The sequence below is a fragment of the Antechinus flavipes genome, chromosome 6, assembly GCF_016432865.1.
Source record: "Antechinus flavipes isolate AdamAnt ecotype Samford, QLD, Australia chromosome 6, AdamAnt_v2, whole genome shotgun sequence".
In the NCBI taxonomy this organism is placed as follows: domain Eukaryota; kingdom Metazoa; phylum Chordata; class Mammalia; order Dasyuromorphia; family Dasyuridae; genus Antechinus; species Antechinus flavipes.
Window position 1 is genome coordinate 180,274,740 of NC_067403.1, and position 20,374 is coordinate 180,295,113.

General features: G+C 40.8%; 1 protein-coding gene across 3 annotated transcripts in view; it reads left to right on the forward strand.

Annotated features, from left to right (window-relative positions):
• The first annotated feature begins 3,468 nt into the window (after positions 1-3,468).
• The window catches only part of PDE5A (phosphodiesterase 5A), a 194,408-nt gene continuing 177,502 nt past the window's right edge, over positions 3,469-20,374 (forward strand). For 2 of the 3 annotated variants that reach the window (XM_051966434.1, XM_051966435.1), the window contains exon 1: positions 3,469-3,668. Coding sequence is in view for 1 of the 3 variants with exons in the window: in XM_051966436.1 (XP_051822396.1) it covers positions 5,519-5,544 (26 nt within the window). In the remaining 2 variants the exon portion in view is untranslated. Of the gene's footprint in view, positions 3,669-4,852; positions 5,545-20,374 lie in introns of those variants that run through there. The other variant, XM_051966436.1, reaches the window with a different exon arrangement.

The following is a 20,374-nucleotide window of genomic DNA, read 5'->3' on the forward strand; positions in this document are numbered from 1 at the left end:
TTGCAAGAACCCCACAATATTGTCCTTTGCCCACGCCATTCTCTGGACATCTCTTACTTTGGGATAGGAGAGACACACAGTAGGACACATGACACAAAATGAAGATTAGGAATCTGTCTAAATCATTTAACTGGTGGAGACAAACAAGTCAAAAGAAAAAATAGTTCTTTCCACATTCAATGTGGCACCACTTAGCTTCTTAGCATGGACTCCTTGGCAGGACATGGCTGCAGGATCCTGAGAAGCTCTTTCTTTACAATAATTCCAATGGTAAAGAATCAAGAAATCTTATTGGGGATGAATTAAAAGATCCTAGATTTAGACTTGAGGGCAGATAGGGGTTCAGTGCACAGAGAGATGGGTCTAGAGTAAAGAATGTCTAAATTGAAATCTGGTCTCAGAGGTAACTTTACCCTATTTGCCTCCATTTCCTCATTTGTAAATTAGGCTGGAGAAGGAAATGGCAAACTATTCCTGCATTTTTTTCCAAGAAAACCCCAAATAAGGTCACAAAGAGTTGGACATGATTGAAACAAATGAACAAAAATGTAGACTTTGGAAAGATCCTTAGAGGCCATCTAGTCCAAACCTCTCTGCCCCCCTCCCTCTTTTTGGAGTTGAGGAAATTGAGGCCTAAAAAAGTGAAGTCCTAAGGTCACAGACCATAAGCATTAGAGACAGGTTTTGAATTCAAGTTCTCTCTTCCCAGAATTAGGGCTCTTTTCACTATACTATATTAGCTCCAAATCATTACTTCACCTAGATTAATTACTTTAATTTCTTTCCATTGCACAATACAAAAATCAAATGAAAAAGGATTAGGGTAAATTCATTTAATATAATTCATGAAAACTTTGTTACAGAAAAGGAGACAGAGACTGGGAATATAGTACCTATTTCAGGGGCAGTGAACATGAGGCATGATTTAAATAGAAGATACCCCAAAAAGGCCTGAGGGGATTCCTCCAAGGACAGGGTTCTTAAGCGAGCTCAGGCCATCTGGAGGTACAGCAAGTGAATTATTGATCTCTCGAATCATCTAAAGTATGTTCAAATAAAGGCAGCTGCTGAAATCACTGTTAAGTGTGTCACAACCAATAACTATCAGACACCTCTTGGAGCATACAACCTCCAGACTAAATGGGCCATAAAGAATTGAATTGCGGCAAAATACAGTTGGAGTGCCCAGACATACTTTGGAATAGACAACTAAAACCAACCTTCCTATTCTGTTTCTTGGGAAATGTATAAATCCTTTGACCAATGACCTAAGTCCCCAAGTTGTGTCATCTTTCACTCATTTGAATTGACCTTTTGTCTTGAGAAGATCATCTTTAAACTAAGCTTTACAACATCAGTTAGCTATAATGGTTTCAGCAAAAAGTTTCAGAGTGTTTTTTAAAATATTAAGATTGGAAAAATAGAGAATAACATTTACAAAACTCAGTGGAGTTCCTTGGAACCAGGCAATCACCAATAAGGAGGAGGTAACACCTAATGGAAACAAAGACTGATTGGAAACCTAGGATAAAGGTACAGGCTAAGATCTGGAGGGAGGCCAATGTGGCAGGAAATCAGTTAGGAGGCTGGCACAAGAATCCAAGTGAAAGGAGATAAGGGCCTGAATCAGAGTGACAACTGTGTGAGTAGAGAGAAGAGGACTGAAGTGGAGATAGAATCAGAAGGATTAAGTAACTAACTAAGAATAGTTAGGAGAAGGAAAGACTTCAAATTGACTGAGATTGAAAATCTAAGTAGCTAGGATGATGGTGCCCTCAAAAGAAATAGAAAAAATTCAAAAGTGAGTCTGTTTTGGACATGTTGAATTTGAGATAATCTATGACATGTCTATTTGGAAGTGTTCAATACAGAGTTTGAGTTTAAGAGACAGACTAGGCTTGGATTTATGGATTTGGAAGACACCTGAAAAGAGGTACCGCTCATTAACACTACTGAAACAATATAGAGGGAGGGAAAAAAAAAAAAAAAAAAAAAAGCAGAGTCCTGGGATTCACCAACTCATAAATGATCCAGTAAAGAACACAGGGAAGCAGTTAGATGGAGGAGGGGGAGAGCAAAAGAAAGCAGTATTTTGAAAACTTGGGAAGGAGAAGTTGTCTGGAAAGAGAGGGTGGTCAATAGTGTCACACACTGTAGAGGAGGACAGATGAGAACTGAAAAATGGTCTCAGATTAAGCTTTTCAGAGATGTCACCTTGGAGAGAGCAGTTACAGTTGACGCTGGAGCCAGATTGCAAGAGATAAAGTAGTGTAAAATAGCAGACTAGAGATAGAGACAAGTAGATTTCTTTATTTACTACAGCTTTAAGTTGAAACCATCAACTTAATTTATAACCTCACAAACACAAAGAGACTGGAAGAGATGAAAGAGACTTTAGAGACCATCCAGTCCCATCCTTTTATTTTACAGAGAAGGACACTGAGGTTCAGAGAGGGGAATTAATTTGTTCAAAGTTTCAACAGAACAATTAATGAATATTCATTAACTAGGCAAAATAAAATGTGTGATCCTTTAGGTATAGATAGAAACTAGGTTATAAGACATTCATAAATATTGAATCTAGAGATGGAAAGGAACCTGGCTCTCAAATTTTGGCATGAGAAGGGGAAAAGAAAACTTATCTTCACGCTCCTGGTCATCAGGAGAAATAGAGATCTCTGAAGAGTCATTGGTCAGTAAAGGTTTATAGCGCACACTGTGTGGCAAACACGGTGTCAAGCACTGGAATACTCGCAAGCACTCCATGGCTAGCTGCGGTGGACAGACCCCTAGACCTCAGTGAGTCACAATTAAGAAGGAAGGATGCTTTTATTGTTTTCTCCAGGCCACTATGGGGAAGTCGCACAAGATCCTCCATTTCTTGAGACTCCAGGTGTGAAGCCTCCCTTCTAATCTTGGTCGGGAACCTCCATCAAAGAGAAGACTTTTCCGGTTTTTCCGATTCCAGCTAGGCACAGAAACCTGCCATCCCACCACAACAACCCCGCGTTCTGGCCTCTTCTGACTCCACTTGGCTCGCAGCGCACCCCGGTGGCCGAGCCTGCCCGCGTCTGAGCACCCACGCCCCAGGGACACAGGGAGGCGAGAAAGGCACCGCTCCCCAAAGTGCCCAGATCCTCAGTCTTCTGTTGGTTTCAGTGTAGCGCGGGTTCTTCCCTAGCCTGCCACACCTGGAGAGCCGGTGGCGCGCCCGGGGAGGGGCCGGGGAGGCCACTGCTGTGCTCCCGCCTACAGCCCTCTGTCCCTCCGGCCAGCCGGGCCAGCTAGGAGGATCCGGAGCGCTCGGGCACCGGATTCCGCGAGGGCGGGCCCCCGTGGGGGGGAAGGGAGGAGGGCCCCGAGCGCCTCCAACGAGTAGCGGCCCCGGGGCGGGGGCAGAACCGTGGGACCATGGAGCGGGACTGCCCGAGCCCGAGCCCACGGGGGCGGCGCCGGCGGCGGCGGCAGCGGCAGCGGCAGCGGCAGCAGCAGCAGCAGCAGCAACAGCAGCAGCAGCAACAGCAGCAGCAGCAACAGCAACAGCGGCAGCGGCGGCAGCGGCAACTGCGGCTGCAGCCCGGGGAGCCCCGGGACACTGCCTGGGTGGAAGCGTGGCTGGACGACCACTACGACTTTACTTCCTCCTACTTTGTGCGGAAAGCCACAAGGTAAGAAAAGTATCAGCACACCTCGCACCAGGGAGCTTGAGAGTTGAGGGGTCCGCGGCTGTTTTCCTCTTTCCCCCGTTTGTCCCTGCTCCTGGCCCAAGAGTTACCCTAGCACCTCTCCTAAAGCTTGGAGAACAAAAGCCCACAAAACAAGGGTTTGGAACCAAATGACCTCTAAGATCCCTTCCCAACTCTAACTCCCACAACCTTGGATTGCAGGAGGGAATGGGATCTTGGAGATCTCTGGGAGCCTTTCCCGAGCTTCGGCCCCGCGAGAATTACCGTCTGGCTGCCGATCCAGTCGGGGCGCAGACTCTTAAGTCTGCATCCTGGCAGGAGATTCCCGAAGCAAAGATTTTTACTGCTTTCCGGGTCCACGCTCTCGCTTTCCTTCTGCCTTCCTACTTTGCCCTTAACCTCAGGACGAACCCCGACAGTTTTCTCTCCTTGGAGCCTGGAAGAAAGGGTCAGTTCAGTCCGAGTTTTTCCCCGGGAATATCCCGAAAGGGGTGTGTGGTGTGTGTGCGTGCGCGCTTGGAATTGGGTGGGGGGCTGGAGCCTGGAATCTCCCTGAATGCAATCTCACGCCGGCTGCCTGACCATGACACTACCGCCACCGACTTTTCTGATCTTCTATTGTTTTTACTCCTTTAGGAGTTTTGAGGAGATGCACCTAAAGGCCGCTGAGCCTTTCTCTGGGACTCTGGCCTGGCCTGGGTCAGCGCTGGGCTCTCTAGGAGGCCCCCGCTGCCTGGTACACAAGAGGGACAGAGGAGGGGGAGAAGAACAGCGGGGGCGGGGCCGGGGGCAGAGGCGGAGCTGGGCTGGGCTGGGAGGAGACCCCGAGCAAATGGCGGGTCTGGAACAGCTCTGGCTAACTGAGCGCGCCAGGCCGGGTCCGGTCCATCTGTACTGGACAGGAGGGAGCCAGCCAGGCCTGAGAGCACCAGCCTCAGTCCAGGAAAAAAAGAGACCGAGAAAGAGCGAAGCTGGGCATGCTGTCCATCTTCACTAGTCTGTTTCAGCTTCGCACAGCCTAGCCCAGCAGGGGTGGAGCTTGAGCTTGAGCTTGAGCGTGAGTGTGTGTGTGTGTGTGTGTGTGTGTGTGTGTGTGTGTGTGTGTGTGTAAGTGTGTGAGTGTGTGTATGTGTGTGTGTGTGTAAGTGTGTAAGTGTGAGTGTGTGCCGTCTAACTGTTTGAGAAGAATCGCCACAGCTGCAAGAGGAGCGGGGAGGGGTGGGAAGGGCGGGGAAAGGGTGGGGGGAGACGGTGCTGTTTCCCCAAGGGCCCCTACAGTTAGTTGTTCCTCTCAGTTCGAAGTGGGACGGGAGGAAGCTTGGGCAGCAGCAGACTCGGACTGAGCACGGACACCGGGTGTTTGCGCCTCGCTCCTTGCAGAAGCGCGCAGTTCAGACTCCTAGAGAAGGCTGGCCGTCAGTTAGTCTGTCGTCTAAGTCACAGAAGTCCGCAGCGCAAGCTGCTAAGAAAGCCAGTAAAGAGTTGGCCTGAGGGCCACGCCAGGGACTGTTGCGTGAGTGTGCTTGGACTCGGAGCGGTCCACAGACTTGGGGAGGCAGAGGGGGGGATATAGACTAGTCTTCCTAGTGGGGTGCTGCTGTGCTGAGCGCTCCCCGCTAGGGGGCAGTGTCCTCGCATCGCGTCGTAGGAGCTTCGGCAGTTCAAGGGCGTGTCCCAGCATCACCTGGCTGGGCAGCAGCTGCTCGCCTCGCCTAGTCTCACCTCTTCCGAAGTGCCTATCTTGGCGGCCCAGTCGGGGGCCAGCTCGGGCGCACGCGGGAGCTCCAGGGTGTTAGAACGGGGCCGCATGGTCTCCCCTCTGAGCCTCGGCTATGCTGCCTTTCGGAGACAAAACGAGGTATTGTCATCCTTCTGACCCGGCGGCCCCATCCCAGAGTGGGGGAGGGGGCAAGGTAGGGAGTGGAAAACTTGGGTACCGGCAGCGGACTGGAAGACGGGCGGGCGGGAATTGACCTGCTAAAAGTACTGAGCCCAAGACGAAGCGGGGAATGATTTTTATTGTGTTTGTGTACCGGTCTTATGAAAAAGATCGTATACAGCGTTAGAGTAGGTGGACTTCTTCCCTCCACCCCCCTCCCATTTCTATATTTAAAGCTCATCCACCCTGGAACGAGGGGACTAGAGAGGTGACCAGACCGGTACCATTTTCGGGGTAGAAGATCTGGATGGGGGTGATCTGCGTCTTGAGATGCAGACCCCAATGTGTGAGAAGAGAACAGTTCCAGAGAAGGGAAATTAGCTTTGATGTAAGGAAGAACTTTCTAACAATTAGAGCTTCCAAAATTTGGATGGACTTCTTGGAGAAAGTGAATTACCTATCATTAGAGATTTTTAAGCATGGGCTACACCAGTCTCTTGCTGGTGATGTTATAGAGAGGGTTTTTTGTTTGTTTGTTTGTTTTTAATCTTGTGGAGCGAATCAATTCGAAATTTCAGATCTATGAATTTGGTTTTTCAATATTTTGATAAATCTATTCCAGTACTTTGTTTTCTTTTGTAATCCTATGTATTTTGTTTTATTCATTTAAACCATTATTCTGAGACAAGAATCTATATGCTTCACCAGGCTGCCGAAGGGATCCATCTCACAGACATATGTCAAAAAGGTCCTAGAATAGATATTGTCTCCAAGGTCTCTTCCAGTTATCAAATTTGAGAGAACCTCATTAATCTCTTTTGATTAATTTTTTCTTCCAAATTTCTATCCTGCTGCTTCCACATTCCACTGCCTATAGACCAAAGACTTGAGAACCACTGCTATGCTAGCTCTTAAATAGGGAGGGTATTTTAAAGAGAATGGGTTTGGATGAAACTCTAAAGAGGCAATAGCATTAGCTGTGCTCCCTCTTGTCACACCTATCTGACTGTCACCTTTTTCCTTTCCCCATAATTTTTGTATTAGAGAGATGCTAATTTCTTGTAACTAGATTTCTCTCTCTCTCTCTTTTTTCAAATAGCTTTTCTGGGAGTGTTTTTGTTTGTTTCTGGAAGCCCTCCTAAGCAAAGCTCTTGTTGCAGTTGAAAACTCAAAGATCCTTTCATGCTATAATAATGAAAATATCTCACTTGCTCCCTGGGTTCTGATGGTAGTAATTTGGCATCCTCTCCCTTCAGAGACTCTTCATCCCCATGAAATGGTTTAGGGATTATTTTGATGAGGCATTTCACTTTCAGAGCATGTCGGGAATCTTTTGAAACCTAGTAACTATAGCAAAACATGGGAATGATGAAGTCCTAATCCTCTTTGCAATGTCATTTTCAGGGTTTCTGCTTTGCTCAGACCCTGCCCCCTTATCCCAGGTTAGAGAGGAACCAGAGCCCATAAAAGCTCTTTGCTCAGAGACAGCCTTAACACAATTCCTGACTCCAAGGGGATGGCAGAGCCTAGTTATCTCACTTTTCAGAAGGATGTGGATTTCTGCCTTATGAGAACCGGAAATTGGTCCCATGTTTAGCCAGAGGATAGCAGGCCTTTAATCTCCAAAGTGGCCAAGAAATACAAGCTCTCCCTTTTGGGATTGTACATTGTCCAGCTGGTTGGGAGCGGCCTGCAAAGGCTTCCAAACCGGTTTGGGTAGGAAGTTGAGTCTTTTCACATAGTGGGAGGGTGAGTGGGAGGCAATGTTAAAAGTGATTATAACTAGGTGATTCCAGATGGGACCTCGGACACTGGGGAAATCTCAGAAGCATGAGAATCAAAATCTAGGCCACAAAAATCACTGCATTAAAAGTTCTTGATAGTTTGATTTTGATTTTATTTTAACTACTAGCTAAAACTTGGGATCACCGCTTTCTTTTCTCCTTGATGTTTTCTTCCAAAAAATAATAAAAGAAGGTACAAATGAACATGTTTTGGCTTGGAAAATTTTAAAAAAAAGAAAAAAAAACTTATTCAGTTAGATCATCTGCCTCACTAAACAAACCTGTTGATGGATCTTGCTTCTTAGTGATTTTGTGTTGGGCAGTTCCTCCACCAATACAGTTCAACTTCTCTCTTCTAATTTTGTTTTAGAGTTTCACCTGGGTCTCTGAAAGTAAGTGACCCAATCAGTGCTTCATTTAGGTCTTTCTGACTCCCAGACCTGGCTTTTCATCAGCTAAGTCACATGCCTCTCCTTGGTTTATTTTGCATCCTAATTCTAGGTTTGGGAGGAATCTTAAAATTCATCTAGGCAAACCAGCTCTTTCATTTTACATATAAGGAAACCAAAATTTGTTTTCATTCAGTAGTGTTCAATTCTTCATGTGGGATTCTGATATCCCCCTCTCTCCAACGGGAGAGAGATTGTGGCAGAGACACTGGAGTGGTTTGCTTTTTTTTTTTTCTCCAGCTCAATTTTACAATAAGGAAACTGAGGCAAATAGTATTTAAGTGACTTGCCCAGGATCACATAGCTGGTAAATGTCTAAGGCTGGATTTGAACTTAATGAGTCTGACTGATTCCAAATCTGGTGCACCATCCACTATATCATTTACCTGCCCCAAAACCAAGCTTTTAAAAGTGATTTGACTTACCTGGAGTCACATAGAGTGCTAAGTAATTGTCAAGATTCTAATTCATGTTCTATGAATCTGAATTCAGGCAGTGATGTTTTTCAGTCCTAAACTGTTTAGTTTCAGTAAATGTTTTGGTATCTCATTCTGCTGGATAGTCTGAGACTTGGTTTAAATCCACCCATATGGAATGAGCAATTATTAGCAGTGAATGAGGCAATAGCCCTCCTAAAGATGGATGGGGAGCTGTCAGTGTTCTTTGTAACTCATTGAAAGGTCAAATTTGATTGAAGAGGTACTTGGTTCTTAGCTTCCGTAGGATTTAACTTTAATTAAGAAGAAAACAATGCCAGGACCTCCTCAGCACTAAAAAAAGATTTGAGGTGGGGAGGGTTGGTGACAGCTAAGATCCTTCACCACTTCATCAGGCATTTGATTGCATCAGTTAAGTTAATAATATAAATGATCAGCATTCTGGTAATTAATTTTCAACAAACTGATTGGAATGTGTGGAGAGCTATTTTCATGCCTTCTGCACCATCTCAGGAAATGGATTGCCCAGATTCTTTGGAGGATTGTCTCAGGTTCCCTGTACAGTTCAGACCCCTACAGATCATTGTGTCTTTGCATTCCCAATGTAAACCTTCTTGATTCTGATATTTAGAAAATAGGCTATTGTTTTCAGCAGCATCCTAAAATAATATTAACTTTTGATCTTTGAGATAACATGCAGTTGGGATGTGAATATAACTCCCCCCCCAATTTTTCCTAACAATTGCAGGTGTCTCTCTGATATTTAAAAATTGCTTTGTATTGTGCCAGGCAAAAATCAAATGTCTCTTTGTTGTATCAACTGATATTAAGTTTTTATGGCAGTTGGGATCAAAGTCCAGGAACAATAGGTGGTTTTATACTCCTGAGTAGTTTTCCATAATTAACTTTATACTTAACATCACAGGAGCAGGGATTTAAAGTTGAAAGGGGCTTCAGAGACCAACTAATTCAATTCCCTCATTTTTTAAATGAGGAAACTGAGGTCTAGAGAGAAGAGGTTTGCTCAGAATTTGACAGCTGAGAAAGTATGTTTCCCCCACCCTCAGGACCTGAGTTTCTCTGTTCCCAGAGCGAGTGATTTTTGTTTCTGTACAACACTGTGTCTACTTAGTATCACAAAGATAAACTGAATTTGTTGGATGGAAGCAGAGAGGGAGAGAGGTCTTTGATCCCAAATGTCATTTTAAAATTTTTCTTTTTTTTAATCATTTTTCTTGCTTCTAATATCTTTTGTTCTTGTTGAGTCACTTCAGGCATGTTGGACTCATGATCTCATTTGGGGTTTTCTTGACAAAGACATTGGAATGATTTGCCCTTTCCTTCTCCAGCTCATTTGACAGAGGAAGAAAACGAGGCATATAGGGTTAAGTGACTTGCCCATGAAGCTAGGAAGTAACTGAGGCTGAGTTTGAATTCATGAAGATGGGTCTGGTCTTCCTGACTCTAGGCTCAGCACTTTACCCACTGTGGCCCCACCATCAAGCTGTCTTTTATTATCCATAGAGTTTTTATTTCCAAGATACTAATTTAGAAAGTACTAGCTATAGATATAAAACAGGCAGCAGGTTCTATTCACTCTGAATTTTTGTTATTCTCCTATTAAGTTGATGAATTAACCTTTTCATATAAATAATTTCCCTACAAATTATTTGTAAAGTACATTTTGCTAATGAGCCCTAAACTCAGAGTCCCCAGACCTGGATTCAGAAGTCAGCTGGACTTGATGGTCCACTTAATTCTTTTTTTTTTTATTTCCTTCTTTGTAAACTGAAGACATTGAACCTAATAAATCTCTAAGGACAACACTATAACATCATACTCTGCCTTGAGCTCTTATTCATGCTCTAAATCTTGTGGTTCATAGAAACCACTGACAGTGGACCAAATACTTCTGCTTTCTATCCTGGTTTCACATTATTTGTCAACTTACTGCATTTGTGGAATAATTGCTATCTTTGTGTGTGTGTGTGTGTGTGTGTGTGTGTGTGTGTGTGTGTGTGTGTGTGTTATATATATATCTGTATATAATTGAACAGTACCTACCTGCCCTTCCGTACTTTTGAACCAAAAAACTTGGAGTCAGTTCCTTTATTCTAGACTGTTACACCCAGAGCAGCTGCTGTAAATTAGCTCCATCTTATTCTATATATGGTCTATTTGGATATAGTTGTTGGCATTAGACTCTGAACTCCTTGAAAACAGAGCTATTTTTTTTCTTTTCTGTGAATCTTTAGCATTTGGCATAGTGCCCAGCATATAGTAGCTGTTTAATAAGTGCTTGTTGACTTGACTGATCAAAGGGTTTTTGCTTTTTGTTTTTATTTTTTTCTTTCTCTTAGAGAAGCAACATGGTATATAGCAGGAAAAACTGTGAGGTCAGAATCAGGAGAACCTCCATTTGAATCTACTCTCTAATATTTGTTAGCTGTATGACCTTAAAAGGGTCATTTAGTCTCTGATTCTGTATTCTCAGCTGTAATATGAGAATTAATAATAGCACCCACCTCACAGGGTTACAGTAATGATTAAATGAAATAGCATGATTAAAATGTTCCCCAGCCCTTAAAGTACTATAGAAATGTAAGCTGTGTTTTTTTTTTTCAATCAGTAATGTTATCACCTCATTAGCAACTTAAATATTTAGTCCCAACTTGAAATGAGTTTTAGATTGATTTTCTATAGGAGTATATCTGAAAAACTTGAGATTAGTCTCAATTGAGATTAGTTTTAGATTGATTCTCTATTGGAGTATGTATAAAAACACGTTCATCATAACAAATTTTTATAGTGATGTAAGTTTTGCAAAATACTTATATGTCATAATATTAGCTATGAGGTTGGGTCTATATGTTTCAGTAACCTTAGATTATAAATAAGAAAAATGAGGCTCAGAGGAGGTGAGGCACCTTCCTATAGTTATATAGTAAGTGAACAACAGAAGTGACATTGGATCCCTGGTTTTCCAGTCTCCAAACCTGTCATCTTATCCATTCAGCCATACTGACTCCCAGTTAGAGTAGCAAAAGTCTCAACGAATCAAGACAATGACTACCAAATCCAGATGGAAGATACTTTATTTTATTATGCAACCACCTCAAATAAATGTTTGATATAAGGGATTAAGAGAAGGAGAGTTGGGACTTGGACTGAAATTTTCCTAACATGGCATTTATGTTCACAAGGTTCTCCAGCTAATGTTCAGAGAAAAGTTCTTTGGAGGTAAGGGGACTGGCTTTTCCAATAGGTGGTCCCATGTAATTGGTTAGATTGATTTGACTCAGAATTGGATATAGTCATTTGTGAGAGGGTATTTCCTGCCTCCCTTGAGCCCCCATTGTCTATCCAATGTTCGGTCTTTGGATCTTGTGTTCATTACAGAAAGACTGACCTCCTCTGTAATGTAGTGACCATTTCCTCCAGTTTGTACAGCTATGTGTTTGCTCCTATTTCCCTTAGGACCTTTCTTAAACTCTCTGGTATGTTTTTGTGATAATGTGGGAAAAATGTTTTGCAACTGGTATTTTGTAACAGAGCTCAAGGCAGTATATGATGATGTGGTGTTGTCCTCCATGTCCAAAAAGAAAATTTGGAGTGGAGACATCTCTAAATTTGTACATTTCACTTTTTTGGAGGTATTGCAATTCTACATCACTCATAGAGTACAGTGCCTTTTTGATGTGGGCATGCCATGCTAGGCACTCCTGTGCCATGTCTTCCATGTCTCAAAATCAATCATAAAGTATTATAGGATCAGACAATTTTTGTGTATCTTATGGATGTCTGGGTCTTGCCACCTACCCTGCAATCCAACTAGCCTACATGTGTTATCCTCTCCTTGAGTGAGCTCCTTGAGAGCAGGAGCTATCTTTTTTTTTTTCTCTGTATATATCCACTTGGCACAAGCCTTGACATATGGAACTTAACATATGCTTTTTTTTCCCTGTATATATTCACTTAGCACAAGTCTTGACATATGGGACAACATATGCTTTTTCACTTAATCATCTAGTATAGAGCTGATCAGAGCACTCCTGCTTTAAAATCTTCAATGATCTCCTATTATACACTAAATAACATTCAGTTGCTTTTGTCTAGAAATCAAGGTGATCTAGAAGCTAATGGCTCCTGTCCTACAACTGAAGGCTATTTGCTACCTTCTCTCTTTTCCCCTTCTTTCCCTACCTCCACAATCCCAGAACCCACTACTGAGGGTATTCTTTTCTATTTCTCTAGCGAGGGCTACCTAGAATCCATCAGGGCTGCTTGACTGCTCATGAGGTTTAGAGAGATAGGAATCACCTACTCTGTTCCTTACGGTGTGATGGAGGACAACTATACCTTACCATCTGCTTTGCTTTTACATTCTTCCGACTTCTAGAACTGCCACCTAATCTACTGATGCAATTTGGAGGGGCCCCTGGGTCTTTTTATCTGCACCATAAGGACTATGGGTTTTTCTATTTCAGCCTTGTAGCTAGAATTTCTTTATGTATTTTTCCCTTCCCACCCTTTAATTAGAGTGTGAACTTTTTGAGAGCTTTTTATTTTTATCTCTAGGTTCAGAACAGTCCTTGGCAAATAGTTAACACTTAATAAATATATGTTCACTTATTCATTCATTCTCAATCAGTGCCAGAGCCATAACTAAAATGAGAGAACTGGAGCTTTGACCCAAGATACTGGCATCCCTTCTTCCCTATAGTAACTTCAGACCCCTTATTTTTTCTTAAGACTTTTCTGTGTCATGCTACACTGCCATCCTGCAGTATATCCATACAAGTCAACACCTCTAGGCTCCCTTTGTAATAATTCTTTTCTTTGTGGAGCATAGACCAGATAGCTTCACAGTCAGACTGTACTAGGCTTATGGATCATAGATCTGCACTAGAAACACCTCAAAAATCATCTGGTGCACCTTTATTCGTTTTATATATGGGAAAACTAAGGCCTGGAAATATTAACTAATTTGGCCAAGGACACAGAGTAGTAAAGCATCAGAGGAAGGTTTTGAATCTAGGCTCTTTGACTTCAAAGCTCAAGACAGGAAGTATTAGCTTGCATCAGGTTTCTAAGCTCCTCTTACTCCCAAATAAGTTTGTCTAAGACTCAAGAAGTCCTCATTTTGACTCTTGACATGTCTCTGGGGTTTTCTTTGTCTCCTAACATTCTGTGGGCTTTCTAATTCTTTAGCTCAGCCTAATGTTCTTTATGGCTTTCACTGTCCATCTTCCCTGCTCCCTTTGCCTCCTAAATACCTACCAGCTTTTAGCTCTAGATCAGAGCTGCAAAGGAACTTTGAAAGACCAGATCACCTGCCTTTTTTTTTTTTCAGGAAGCTCCCAGATTTCTCTGTGTGGTCATTAATACAACACAACGCTAACTTTCATGCAAGTATTTTTTAGGTTCCTAAATTGAGAGCTGAAATGGCTCTTAGGGGATAGGTAACCTATTCAGCATCCTACAGCAAATAGCTGCAGAATTTGACCACTGATCTTTTGGACATCACGCTCCGTATTCTCATCACTGTGCCATTATTAGTGTTGCCTCTATAATCTTGGCTTTTGTTCTCTTGCAATGTGTTCTTTCCTGACTAAGTATGAGGGCTGAGATTGTAAGTGACTTGTCCAGGGTCCCATAATTAGTAAGGATAGAAATAGGGAGCCATTAAACAAAAATCCTCAGGTTGCATACTGACAAGAAAACCACATGTTAATATTTTTGCATGTATTTTTGTTTTGTTAATTTTTTAAAAATTTTCATCTGATTCTGGCTGCCTAACTCTTTATGACACCATGGATCATAGCATATCTATTCTCTTCTAGGTCTTGAACGCTGTCCCAAGATCATGTTTGTTGTTACCATGACACTATCAATGCACCTCATCCTCTGCCATCCCCTTCTCCTTTTGCCTTCAATCTTTGCCAACATCAAGGTCTTTTCCCTTTTTTTAAACATCCTTCTTACTTTTATTTTAATATTATTATTATTTATTATTGGCAAGCCAGTTAGGGTTAAATGATTTGCCTAGAGTCACACAAATAGTGACTGTCTGAGGTCAGATTTGAACTTATATCTTCTTCACTCCAGAGCCTATATTCTATTCACCATGCCATCTAGCTGTCTCATTTCCCAATGAATCCTGTCCTCTCAGTATGGGACCAAAGTATTTAAACTTCAACTTGCACATTTCACTTTTCAGGGTTCTGGCTGTCCTCAGGACTATTGTGGGCCATGTTTGACTTCTCTGTACTAGGCAAATCTCTAAGAATACATTCAAAAGAAGGTGCCAGCCTATATTACTAGAGGAAATCTTACTGCATGCTCTCCATCAATGAAATCTTGTGTCCAACTTCCTTTATATCTTATTTACTTAATATATTGTCAATTATTATATATTATATAATTATCTGTTATAATTGTATAACTTTAATTATTCATTTATTATATCTTATTTATTTATATGTTAAGTCAACTTTAATATAATTATCTACTATGATTATATAATTTTAATAATTATTAATTTATTATATCTTGTTTATTAATATATCTTATTTATTTCAAGTCTTAGTAATTGTAATATTTAAAATCATTCCTTTGATGTGGTCATTAGGGGATCAGCATACCAGATGAAAGATCATCAGAGCAGGATTGGTAGATATAGAATCAAATGTGTGTGTGTGTGAGAGAGAGAGAGAGAGACAGAGACAGAGACAGAGAGACAGAGAGAGACAGAGACACTAGGAAACAATTCATATGAAAAAGATATATGGGGAATTTTGCAAATGATGTTGCCATAGTTTGTGTCATTTGACAAAACTCCTCTCCCCAAATCCAGTATAATATGAGGACTAGAGAGTAGTTGACATGGGTCTTCCCCCATTGTTATTGCCTTCCTCTAGAGGGTTTTTTAGTTTCTAGACTAAAATACAAACCTTTCTTTGAGGACCTTTAAAAGCCATCACAATCTGGCTTCAACCTAATTTTCCTTTATCCACTTTGCATTCCTACTAAATTAATGCCTTGCTGTTCTCCCTATGTAATAATCCATTTCTAACACTGCATTTGCACATGATGCTCAGGATATCCTTTCTCCTCACTTCTATATCAAAATATACATTACTTCCTTTAAAGGTCAATCCAAATGTCACCTCCTACTGGATAAGAAAACTTAGCCAGGTCCTCCTAGTTACTAGTAATCTTCCCCCAGAAAAATATCTTGTATTTTATTTTCTGTGTACATGTTGTTTTTTCCTAAGTTCTTTGAGGACAGAGAATGATTTTATTTTTTTTGTCTTTGTGATCCTAGCTCATCGCCTGGTACATAGTAGGCATTTAAATGAGTACTCATTGAATGAATGGGTAGGTGCTCTGGTCAGTTCATATTAGGAAAATTTTGTCCATGTCTATCTGCCATGTTTTAGGAAGATGGAAAATGTCTGACGAAAGGTACCAGGAATTTCAGCATTCTTGAAAATATTGGTTGAAAGAACTAAATGTTTGAATTGCTGTAATATCTGATACACCAAAGACATCTTCCAGCAAAAAATAAAAAATAAAAAATAAAAATAAGGTGAAGGTCCACACATCATACAGAGCAATCCATCCAAAAGAAAGGGAAAAGAGATAGCTGGAAATAATTCAGAGAAAGCTCATTATCAAGGACATGATAGATTATGGGAGTCTGTTTTTTCCACTGTGAGTCTACCTCTCAGATATTAAAACTGTTTTGTTTAGGATATTAAAACTGAACAGCTAACATCACATAGATTTAGGAGTAGATTTAGGAAGCAATGGAAAGATAATTTGCTATGAAGTTAAAAGACTTGAGTTCTAGTCACATGACCTCCCTGATTCTCAGTTTCCTTATCTGTAAAATGAAGAAGCTTGGACTAGATGATCTGAGGTACTTCTCACTTTAGGTTTTGCTAAAATTGTCATATCAAAATGGGCAAAAAGCAGGAAATAGATTTATCCTATTTATCCCAGAGGGTAAGAGGATCAGTGAATGGGAAGTTAGAATCATTTTAATCTAAGTATAAAGAAATAATTCTTCACAATTAGAGCCATTCCAAAAGTAGAAGAGCTGGAGAAGTAGTTGTTTCCTCCTTGCTGGAGGGCTTTCAGCAGACGTGAATATAATACAGAGTGTGTATGTGTATACACATATGTTTATGCACATACATGTGTATCTGTAACATATATGTTATATTTAATATATATGTTATAAACATGCTTCTTTTTTTAAATAATTTTTTATTAATAGAATGCATGCCAGGATAATTTTTTACAGCATTATCCCTTGCATTCATTTCTGTTCCGATTTTTCCCCTCCCTCCCTCCACCCCTTCCCCCAGATGGCAAGAGTCCTTTTCATGTTGAATGGGTTGCAGTATATCCTAGATACAATATATGTGTGCAGAACCAAACAGTTTTCTTGTTGCACAGGGAGAATTGAATTCAGAAGGTATAAATAACCTGGGAGGAAAAACATAAATGCAAGCAATTTATATTCATTTCCAGTGTTCTTTCTCTGGGTGTAGCTGCTTCTATCTATCTTTGATCAATTAAGGCTCTCTTTATCAAAGAGGTCCACTTCCATCAGAATACATCCTCAAACAGTATCATTGTTGAGGTATATAATGATCTCCTGGTTCTGCTCATTTCACTCAGCATCAGTTCATGTAAGTCTCGCCAGTCCTCTCTGTATTCATCCTGCTGGTCGTTCCTTACAGAACAATAATATTCCATAACGTTCATATACCACAATTTACTCAACCATTCTCCAATTGATGGACATCCTTTCATTTTCCAGCTTCTAGCCACTATAAACAGGGCTGCCACAAACATTTTGGCACATACAGGTCCCTTTCCTTTCTTTAGTATCTCTTTGGGGTATAAGCCCAGTAGAAACACTGCTGGATCAAAGGGTATGCACAGCTTGATAACTTTTTGAGCATAGTTCCAAATTGCTCTCCAGAATGGCTGGATATGTTCACAATTCCACCAACAATGTATCAGTGTCCCTATAAACATGCTTCTTGTCCAAGGATAGGATGAACCTGATACCTTCAGAGCTCCCTTGCAAATCTGAGGTTCTACAAGGAAACATTTTGTTGAGTCACTGACTGTTAATAAGATCTTGCAGTGAAATTGGCCATCACCAACATGTGTTTTCTAGTTAACTAGTATTGTAACCAATTCGGTTTTGGTGATGTTAGTTGTTCAGTTTTAATATCATAAACCAAAAGGTGTCTGAGAGGTAGACTCACAGTAGAAAAAACAGACTCCCATATCCATCATGTCCTTGATAGTGAGCTTTGCCTGAATTATTTCCAGCTATCTCTTTTCCCTTTCTTTTGGATGGATTGCTCTGTATATATGTGGATCTTCACCTTAATTGGGAGATCTCTTTGGTGTATCAGATATTACAGCAATTCAAACAAGCTGCATTTCAGACATACATGTCAAACAAATACCCTGACAAACACTAACATAGTTTGTATGTAGTAGTAATCCTGAAAGGACACTAGCACAAAATTTTAAAAAAAATTCCCTTTTTTGCTTTGTATTTAAGAAGTGATCAAGGTCTTTAAAGGTCTGTGTTTGTTACTCTTGGGTTCCTTAAAAATATTAAGCAGAATTAACTTTGTGAGCTGAAGCTATGCATTCAGTTTTTATGCAGAATTTGACTTTTGACTTTTTCCTATTACCCTTTAAATCCTGCTTCAGACACTTAATAGCTTTGTGAACCTGGTCACTGAAATAATTTATTTTTCTGTGCCTCAGTTTCCTCATCTCTAAAATGGAGATAAAATAGCACCTGTGAGGGGAAAATTAGATATTATATTTTAAATACTTTGCAAACCTTAGAGGTCTATGTATGCTAGCTATTATTATTATTATTATGAAACATGTCAGAAAAAGTGTGGTAGTCATGCATAGAAAGCTAGTAAGCCAAGAAGATGTGAATTCAATGTTTCTTCCCCTCTTCAGCACCCCCATATATTGGCTGGTTTTTGACTATGGGTAAGGTACTTCACCTTTTATCAAGGCAACTAGTTAGAAAAATATTTAAAAGTGCTGGGCTCGAATCAGGGATAACTGAATTCAGATCCAGCCTGAGACATTTACTGGCTATTTGATCTTTGGGCAAATCTATAACCTCCATCTTCCTCAGTTTCCTTAACTATAAAATAGGGATCAAAAGAGTGCCAGGATTGTAAGAGGATCAAATGAACTAATGTGTATATAGTACTATGCAAACTTTTGAGAATCTTCTAAATGCTAGCTGTGATTATTTTAGGCACTTTTTAAGACTCCAAAGTGAAGAGGTACCTTGGTTGAAGGTATTTCCTTACTTGGGACTGTCCATACCAAGTCCACTCCTTAAATCTGTTATTAAGCAAGTCTCTTCGGGGAGTTATTCTTTACTTTTCAGAATCATGGTATTGGTTGGGAAAAACTGTTTTCCTTTGTAATCAGTTGCATTTTATTTTATGCATTTAAAGCCTTTATTTTGAGGAGTGGTCCATAGGTTTTAACCACACTGTCAGAGAGTCTCTGTCTGTCTCTCTCTCTCTCTCTCTCTCTCTCTCTCTCTCTCTCTCTCTCTCTCTCTCTCTCACACACACACACACACACACACACACACACACACTCCTTTCCCTAGTCACAGGGATAAGGTGCGTAGAAATAAGACAATGATTGATTTCCTTAAGATCTGATGAGATATGTGTCTTTATGGTAAATATTGAGATATTATCACCTGGTGCTTTTCTTTAAAGAAAGGATTTTTAAAAAATCCTTGCTCTGTACTTCAGGATATATGGAGTACTCTATCCTGCTTATTAGTCAAATTTTAGACGCAAGACAAGGATCTCCTCTTCTAATGGAAAAAACCCTGATTTTGGAAGCAGAAAACCTAAGTCCAGTTCCTAATCATGGAAAGGCTGCTTACTAGTTAAGTCAGTGTCTCAATTCTGCTTCTCCATTCTCCATCTGTCAAATAAAATATGGGTTAGATTAAGTAATTTAATTCAGTTCAATTCAATAAATGTGTATTAAGAACCTACTATGTGCCAGGCACTATGCTAAGAAAATTTCTAAGGTTTCGTTTAGTTCTGAAATCTAGTCTATAAGAGTGAGTATCATAATAATAGCTATGGTTTAAATAATGCTTTAGGGTTTGCAGAGTACTTTCCATATATTATCTTATTTGCTGAAGGAAAGGCAATAATCTGTATCCTTCATTGTAAATCACTTCTTAGTCATTATAAATTTGATATGTTTTTCCAACTGGAGAAGACTTGAAAATACTGACTAAATATAGTCTGAAAAGCTGGGTTCTTGTTCTGGGTCAGACCCAGTGTGCCTCTGACAGTGGGACAGGGGGCCTGTGAAGGAACGCTTGAAAGTACCAGCTAAATATAGTCTGACTAGCAGAGTCCCTGTTCTGGGTCAGGCCCACTGTGCTGCCCAACAGTGGTAGTGAGGGGCCTATGAAGGAAGGGTGTTACTAACCTTGGCAGCTAGTTCCTGAGCATCCTAGTTTCCCTCCATAAGCTAATTACAGAGCTGTACTCCATGGAGTCATCTAAATCTGTTTTAAGCTATTTCTGTTTTCAGCCTCTAGCCATCCTCTCTCCTTTAAAATAATGAATTCTGTTGTTTGCTACTTAACTAGGATGTATAGGGTTTATTTTTGTGATCCTGAAATCCTCCCTTTTAAGATTCAATGAGTTCTCCTCGATTTTGTTCTAGGATATGATGAACAATCCTCTTGTTCACACCTTTTGAATCTGGAAGTTCCAGATCTTGTCTTGGGGCAACAAAAATGAAATTTGGAAAACCCCTCCTCTCTATTGGAGCTTACTGGGAATATAGGACGTGGACACAGATAAATCAACATAAGGCAGTTTGAAAAGGGACAGAGCAGTTACATCTAAGGGAATCAGGAAAAGATTTCTATGGAAGGGGTTCTGGAGCTGAACTGTGAAAGATTAGGATACTGATAGATAGAAATAACAAAGGGAGTATTTTCAGGCATGTGGAAACAGTTTGTAAAAGCTGGGAAAGGGAAGTAAGAAAGGATGAATTTGGGAGACAAATTTGGCTGGAA